At 43.9% G+C, this 8,252-nt stretch overlaps 1 protein-coding gene across 1 annotated transcript in view; it reads right to left on the bottom strand.

Annotated features, from left to right (window-relative positions):
• Positions 1 to 3,981: 3,981 nt before the first annotated feature.
• The window catches only part of LOC308135576 (macrophage mannose receptor 1-like), a gene marked incomplete at its 5' end in the record, with an annotated part of 12,142 nt that continues 7,871 nt past the window's right edge, over positions 3,982 to 8,252 (bottom strand). Inside the window, 6 exon segments of the mRNA XM_080503627.1 lie at positions 3,982 to 4,556; positions 4,727 to 4,756; positions 4,881 to 5,036; positions 5,119 to 5,235; positions 5,933 to 6,097; positions 8,143 to 8,252. The exon segment at positions 8,143 to 8,252 is cut by the window's right edge and continues 56 nt beyond it. Of these exon segments, the coding sequence (XP_080359753.1) occupies positions 4,315 to 4,556; positions 4,727 to 4,756; positions 4,881 to 5,036; positions 5,119 to 5,235; positions 5,933 to 6,097; positions 8,143 to 8,252 (820 nt within the window). The 3' untranslated portion in view covers positions 3,982 to 4,314.

The following is an 8,252-nucleotide window of genomic DNA, read 5'->3' as shown; positions in this document are numbered from 1 at the left end:
AGGTCATCAGCATAGAGGTGGAAGGACAGATTGTGTTTTCTTATAATTGATCCCAGAGGTAGCAGATACAAGGAAAATAGAACAGGGCCGAGAACAGATCCCTGTGGCACCCCACAAGGGAGAGATGCACCTGAAGAGCAGAGGTCACCAATCATCACAGAGAAGCTCCAGAATAAATACACTGCCCGAGACAGAGTTAAAAGCCAACTTAAAAAAGTGAGTTTTCAGCTTTGATTTAAAAAGGCCGAGATCAGTGGTGGTGCGAATGTCGGGGGGGCAGTTTGTTCATGTCGGGGGGCAGTTTGTTCCACAGTCAAGGAGCAGCAACAATAAGAGAGCGACACCCCACTGCTTACATCTCCACCTTGGAATGTCTAGAAGAAGTCTCACACACACACTCCCTCCACCTCTCTCTCTTTGTCTCTCCACACACACACAGCTGTATATAGGTAGTTAGAATCTGTGTTTATTTGTTTTCATTGTAAATAAATATAATTTTCGGAATCATACTTGCTGTTTTATTAATGAGCACAAAGGAGAATGAAATGTCGACTCTTCTGTGTCAAGAACTCCAAAATCCTTCAATCTTTACTGTTAATTCTGGTAATTGTAATTAATTTAACTATTAATTCAAATTCCTGATGAACTGTTTAGTATATCTTATGAGACTGATAGAACTGAATTGGCTATCATTTCCTGTTAAGACAGGTGGAGCTCCGAGGTTCTGATACACATCAGAATACATATCGATAACATTAGTAATAACTATCTTTGATCATTATTAATCATTATCGATAGCCAACCATAACATAAATAGTGATCCTTATGAGGTAAGAAGTCCCTACAAGTATAATGTTTAAACATTCCTGTAGGAGCCATTCTTTTTTGTTGTGCATGTATTTTACTTTTAACCACAAGGGGTGGTGTTGTTTCTGTTGTGTTTCCTTGCCAGCAGCAGCTGCCCAGCTGCTTAAGATCAGGGAAGTAATTAGTTTGAGTGGAATGGTGGTGGGGAAAACACACAGTTTTACCTAGATCCAGAGGAACAGAGAAACCTGGTAATTTCTGTTTTGTTATTTACCTTTATAATTGTGTTACAATAAATGGGAACCTCACCCAAAGAGACAACCTGCAAATCTTCATTTTTATTTTTTCTCTGGAGTTGAGTCAAGCACCTTCTCAACCACCATTTCATGTGACTAAAAAGTTTTGGTTTTTTGGATAGTCACAACAATTCCTTTAAACACACTGTTGAAAAGGTCAAACTGTTCGGACATTACATGAGATTATAAGGCGTTAGAAGCTCTGATTGCTAAACGTCTCCAGACACCAGCTGCCATGGAAAGACAACAGATGTTATTTGTTTACAACGTTTTGATGAAAACAAATGCCGGTCTGCAGTGCGCACTGCCACCATGTGTTTAGTTTTCCATAGTGGCAGGGAGGCTAATCAAAAACACGGATTCCATTCTCACATCCAGTTCCTGCTCTGGGTGCTGTCCAGGCTGCTGAACCAGGCGGCAGTCAGTACGTGGGGCGGGACGTTGTTGTGGCTTGTTTGTGAATCACTTCTCAGGCATTGGTGATGTTTGGGGGGGCACTGACTGTCACCATGTCACTAAAGCTGGTTCTCGTTGTTACATCACACATTGAAAGTCCAGAAACATTTGGAAACGACACATTTTGGTAGATCAATTATTTTATGTAGATATCAGAAAGATTGTAAGTTGATTTTTCACTGAATATTGTAAGATTTATTCCTGGTCTTATTATGTTGTTGTAGAAAATGCAGATAAAATGGCTAGAAAATGTTTAGAAAGCTTCAGTTCCAGGGGGCCGGTGGCTCCAAGACCTCCACAATTTTCAGCTGGAATCTGTTTTTCCACTTTTCATCCCCGTCATCAGAAAACATGACTGAGGCCCACTGGTCCTTGGTCCCTGGTCCATCAAGACCAGGACGCCTGTACCTGGTGGTGTGGTCGGGTACCTTGCAGGTGGTCTAGAGGCTGGTGGTGTGGTCAGGTACCTTGCAGGTGGTCTAGAGGCTGGTGGTGTAGTCAGGTACCTTGCAGGTGGTCTAGAGGCTGGTGGTGTGGTCAGGTACCTTGCAGGTGGTCTAGAGGCTGGTGGTGTGGTCAGGTACCTTGCAGGTGGTCTAGAGGCTGGTGGTGTAGTCAGGTACCTTGCAGGTGGTCTAGAGCAGACCACACTGAGGGAAACGGTTTCAGATGGTCTGACGTGACACTTGGAGCCTCTCACCTTAAACGTGTCCAGAGTGGACTGGCCTTCGTCATCCGGTTTCTCAGGCGTTGTTCACAATGTTTGGTCATCAGGGTGGGATGTGGACAAAGGACGTCCACTTCTACACCTTTCTGTGACTCTTCCAGTCTCTGAGTCTCTGTTCAACCTGCTGACCCTCTGTGACCCCCTGAGCTCAGTGGACACTCCGTCTGAGGACGTCCTGTTTGAAGCGTCACAATGCGAGGTACTGTTGGTCCATCGTTAGGTGTGGTCTGGGTCTCATGAGGTCAAAACGTGTTACTGAACCAGGACATTTATTGATCATCCATACATCATTGACTTGCTGTGAATTCTGCTGTTAAGCTCCTTGTTGGGAAACAGCCAGTTGTGCAAAAAGACCTCATTTTAAATGAGATCAAGCCATTTCAAGTTCTTTCAATGACTTTAATCTGTAAGTGAGCCATATTTTAAAATCTCTCCATTGAAAAGTTTCAGAATTGTACAAATCTGTCATTGATTACTTTTACGCTACCAAGTACCACAGTCACACCATGATTCAGTAGATGACAGAGGAAATTAAACCTCATATAGGAGACACTCATTTAGATTTTACATTTTAAAACAGTAACTCAGTGGTTCTCGGTGGAGTTTTTGAAAGTGATGTTTCAAAAGTGCACAGAGAGTTTAAAAGTCCCGATTCTAACACAATTGATGTCTCTTGTAAAAGGAGTAATAGATTGTGTACCCAAGCATTGACTTATATATGAAATAGATCCTTTTTAACAGATACTTTTCCTGACTGGATGAAAATAGCCAAGATGGTTCCAAGCTAATAAAATAAATAAAAAAAGTAGACTAATACATCGTCTGAAATTCGGAATTTGTTTCCTCAGTTTGAAAATAAAAAGAAGAAAGGAAAACGTATGTATGAAGTAGATATACTGGATGATTTTATATCTGGCAGCAGGCTTCAGCTGTCTGAGGCTTTCACTGTGTTGCTCTTCCTTGGGGGCTACTTCATAGCTAAGATGGCTGAAACAATCAAGATGATCTAAAACTGCCATCATTATCTGTGCATAAAAAACAAGCAAAATATTGAAAAGCTAAAACAACCGAAACTGCTAAAAATTCAAAATTATATTACAGATCATAAATGAAATTCTTAAATGTCATCAATTCAACAAGGGCAGTTTAGGTGTAACTTGTCCTCAAACTAGAAGAGCTGTGGTATTGTAGTTTTGAAGGTAAAGATGTTCAGACTACTTCCATTTCATGGAAGGTGGGCAACAACAGCTATTTGGCTCATAGAGAGCGAAGACCCCTGGCCTGGTCTATAGTCCTGATGGACATCCTGTCCTCTCTGGGGACTTTGTGCAGTTCTGAGCCACCACAAATCCAGTCCGAGCCCGGTTCTTGAGAAATGTCTATGTTGTGAAGTCTGCAGTGCAGATGAGATAATCATTGATTAACAAACATGCACACACTAAACTGACAAATATCTCCAAATATCTGTAGAAACGTCTCTTGGCACTGAAATAACATGCCCAAGTATGTCAGTCGGACTTTCTGACAGCCGTTCAACACGACGTCTCATTAACTGACGTCTTATTCCACTTCTTGTTACTCCTTATTTAAATTATAGAATGTGCTTGCATTCCTAATTACGGGAATACAAGTTACATGGTTACACCCAGAACTTTTTTTAATGTCTTATAAATAGGAGAACATTTATAATTTAGTTCAAGATTTAATGTTTATTTAACAGTGACACAAAAACACATTTGTACATTTAAGAGCAGAAGCAGGGACCAGCATCTAGTGGGTGTAAGCTCTGCAATTATGTACACAGGAATAATTAAAAACAAAAAAGGTAAATATTAATGATTTCCATTGAGACATCCTAGAGCCTAAATTGTTCTGTTCCACAAGGTTAGACAGAGCCAACTCCACTGAAACTAATGCTTAGTAATACACTATTAAATACCTGAATAGATATTGTATATAGCACACAAAAAAGGAATACAATCAGGCTGACATACAGTTATGTATGTAGATTCTGCTGCTTTTTTTCAATCACAGACTTAAAATAGGCTCAGGATTTTCTGCAGCCTCGATCATTTTGTTGGTATCAACCACGTCAGGTGGAGACGGTTCAGTGTTGAAGTACAGAGGGTTGTCAAAGGTGGGCAGTGGCCGAGGGGACTTCTTGTAGAGGAAGAAGGCCACGGCGATCAGTGATGAGATGATGGTGATGATCAGCACAACGACCAGACTTGTGCGGACACGACTGCGAGGATCCTGAGCTCCATGGGGTTCTGCACATTCAGCAGGGAGACGAGGCTCAGTGGAAAGAATTCACATGACAACTGAATGCATATCTGTATGTTGTATTCAAGTAAAGGATTTTTGATTTTGCTGCAAATGTTGCATTTTACAATACAATCACAATATTGAAAAGTCAAAGTGATATAAGGATGTAACTCACCCGGTCTTGATTCTGATTCCGTCAGAATTACTAGTGGGAATGAAATTAATATATTTCAGATGAAATAAATGATTTGTTCACCGATGAGTATGGTGTATAAATGAAACGATCTTATAAAAACACTACGCGATATAGTTGGGCCCAGTCGTCTCACCTTTGGGTCTCTTACAGATGTATGCCCGGTCATGCCACCTGCGACCAGCAGACCACGCTCCATCTGAGGTTCTGATTGCACCATAGTCGGAATCAGGCTCATCCGGAGCCCAGTTAATGTAATCCAAGACTGTTTTATCCAACCACAACCATGATCCTACGAGACAAACAAACGCTGAGGTGTAATTTAGCTTTCACAGCAACAGACATATTTGCAATAGGGCACTGTGTGAAACTACCTTGATGCGTTTTAAAGAGGCCAATCCAGAAAGAACTGTGGCTATCTTGGAATATTTCCACGTTGCTCTGGATGAACTGCTGCTCGGCAGGATCTTCAATGCTTGCGAGGATTCCACCTCGAGAACAAAAACAACCTCTTTCACTACATTGTCGCGTTCTTCAGCTCAGCAGCCGAGGCAGAACAATACGTCACGCTTTATCATAATTGCAATATTAAGATGCACGAGATGCCTGTGGAAATCAGGTTCTCTGCATTGTTCTGGTCTGGACAATTGGGACGGTTTCCTTCAAGAACTTTGTTCATTATTTTAATCTAATGGTTGACTGATAGAAGCACTGGTCTTTACAATGTCCTCACTCTACACCTCCACCCTTACCTGTGCTCCTGAACTTTGGTTCATGACTGAAAAAACGGAGTTGGACAATACACATGGTTGAAATGAGTTTTTGTCTCCAGGGTGGTGGTCCTCACGCTTCATGAGAGAGTGAGGACTTCAACCATCCAGGAGAGATTCAAGGTGGCGCTGGCGCTACCCCACAGTGAGATGAACCACTTTGAGGAGCTTCATGTGCTCAGGACACTCCCTGGCGGTCTACATCAGAGGTTTATCACGCACATCGCAGTGGGAGGACACACTCAGGTGGGTCCAGGACCTGCTGCAGAAATGTCATCTCTAGTTTGGTCTTGGAGTGGTTTGGTGTCCCCGCGAGGAAATAGAGAACGCTTCAGGGGATGGAGATGTCTGGGCTTCTTTTGTCTCTACAGTAACGTGATCAAACCTGGCAACTTGAAGGTGCACACGTTTCTCTCACCATGCCTCTGACAGCTGCTGGCTGCATCTGCCCATTCTATTTCATCATGGACAAACAAGTAGCAGTTGGCCTTGAATGGCAGCCAAGTGTAAGTCTGGTAGTAGTCCACATCTGTGTCTGGAGGACAGCTTCCAGGGAAAACGGTTGACTCTGTTGGTGGCACATCTGTGAATGACAGATACAGTCATCAACTACTTGGTTATTGAACTACATCAACCATCAACTACTTGTATGAACTGGTTTATTTCATGTGGTAAACTCTACATTTTCTGGTTAAACGCTCCGTCGTGGTGAAGAAAGAGCTGAGCCAAAAAGCGAAGCTCTCGATTTACCGGTCGATCTTCGTTCCTACCCTCACCTATGGTCATGAACTATGGGTCATGACCAAAAGAACCAGATCCCGGATACAAGTGGCTGAAATGAGCTTCCTCCGTAGGGTGGCTGGGCGTACCCTTAGAGATAGGGTGAGGAGCTCAGTCACCCTTAGAGATAGGGTGAGGAGCTCAGTCACCCTTAGAGATAGGGGGAGGAGCTCAGTCACCCTTAGAGATAGGGTGAGGAGCTCAGCCACCCTTGGAGATAGGGTGAGGAGCTCAGTCACGCTTAGAGATAGGGTGAGGAGCTCAGTCACCCTTAGAGATAGGGGGAGGAGCTCAGTCACCCTTAGACATAGGGGGAGGAGCTGAGTCACCCTTAGAGATAGGGGGAGGAGCTCAGTCACCCTTAGAGATAGGGGGAGGAGCTGAGTCACCCTTAGAGATAGGGGGAGGAGCTCAGTCACCCTTAGAGATAGGGGGAGGAGCTGAGTCACCCTTAGAGATAGGGGGAGGAGCTCAGTCACCCTTAGACATAGGGTGAGGAGCTGAGTCACCCTTAGAGATAGGGGGAGGAGCTCAGTCACCCTTAGAGATAGGGGGAGGAGCTCAGTCACCCTTAGAGATAGGGGGAGGAGCTCAGTCACCCTTAGAGATAGGGGGAGGAGCTCAGTCACCCTTAGACATAGGGTGAGGAGCTCAGTCACCAGGAGGAGCTCGGAGTAGAGCCGCTGCTCCTCCACATCCAGAGGAGCCAGCTGAGGTGGCTCAGGCACCTATTTCGGATGCCCTCCCAGACGCCTCCCTAGGGAGGTGTTCCAGGCATGTCCCTCCGGTAGGAGGCCTCGGGGCAGACCCAGGACACGCTGGAGGGACTATGTCTCTCTATGGCCTGGGAACACCTTGGGGTGCCACCGGAGGAGCTGGAGGAAGAGTCTGGGGTGAGGGAAGTCTGGGCAACTCTGCTCAGACTGCTGCCTCCGCGACCCGGCCCCGGATAAAGCGGTAGTCAATGGATGGATGGATGGTTAAACGCTCGAGGTGGTTCAGATGATATATTTCAGTTTTTCTGTGAACTGTGTGAACAACGTGGACTGAGTTTCTTTCCTGTCTCACTGACCATGTTTCACTATTACATCATGTCACTAACATTTGCCTCTTTCCAAGTCTCCCCTCACCACAGCCGGAATAGCAGAATGCTGCCATCTCTGAGTCTGGGTTTGCAGCTTTCTTCCTCCAAAAAAGGAGAGTTTTTCCTTTCCACAGTCGCCTATTATTGCTCAGGAGCCCTTAAATGACTGTGTCGTACTTGGCATCATATAAATAAAGTTGAATTGAAGTCAATCAACTAGAATGCAGAAGGCAGATAAAAGCAGGGTTCAACATGTCTGCAGGGCTCGTTTCTCTCACCCCTGTCATCTCTCTAAGAACAAGAACATATTGACTCGAGTGATCCTGAGAATTCATTCCTACTTCTATATGAGATTATTGTCATTTTAAGGAATGTACCCCGACAATTAATGAAGTGTATTTGTATTTACTTTGAGATGATTGTTCTCTTTGTCGCTACATAAATACAACTAATATGATCTGTGTCCTTTATTGGATGGGATTTTTGGCAACTCTGAGATAAAAATCTAATAAAGTGGACAACATTAGAAGTGTTTGAGTCAAATAAATGTAAATATGTACAGCTCAACAGAAGATGTGTAAAGTGTTGTCCATATCGACATGTAAAGATTATATGGACAAAAGAGTGCAAAGAGTCTGCTTTTGGTCCCCACTTGTTGATCCATGTGCAAGTACACATAAACACATCATCTGCTCAGAAACATGTCAATTGTGTATGTATGAAAAGTGTATGTGTTCTTTTACAGAGCTGCCAAATGACTCTACCTGTGGACTGCATGCAAACACTGCTCATGGTCTGGTTACAGAAGGCTGTGTTCAGTTTTCCTTCCACATCCAAGTACACGCATGGTCGGTTCCTGCTCGGTTCTCCTGCA

Source organism: Blennius ocellaris, assembly GCF_963422515.1.
Source record: "Blennius ocellaris genome assembly, chromosome: 10".
Taxonomy (NCBI): Eukaryota; Metazoa; Chordata; class Actinopteri; order Blenniiformes; family Blenniidae; genus Blennius; species Blennius ocellaris.
Note: the sequence above shows the minus strand (reverse complement) of the source record. Positions and strands in the feature narration are given on the sequence as shown.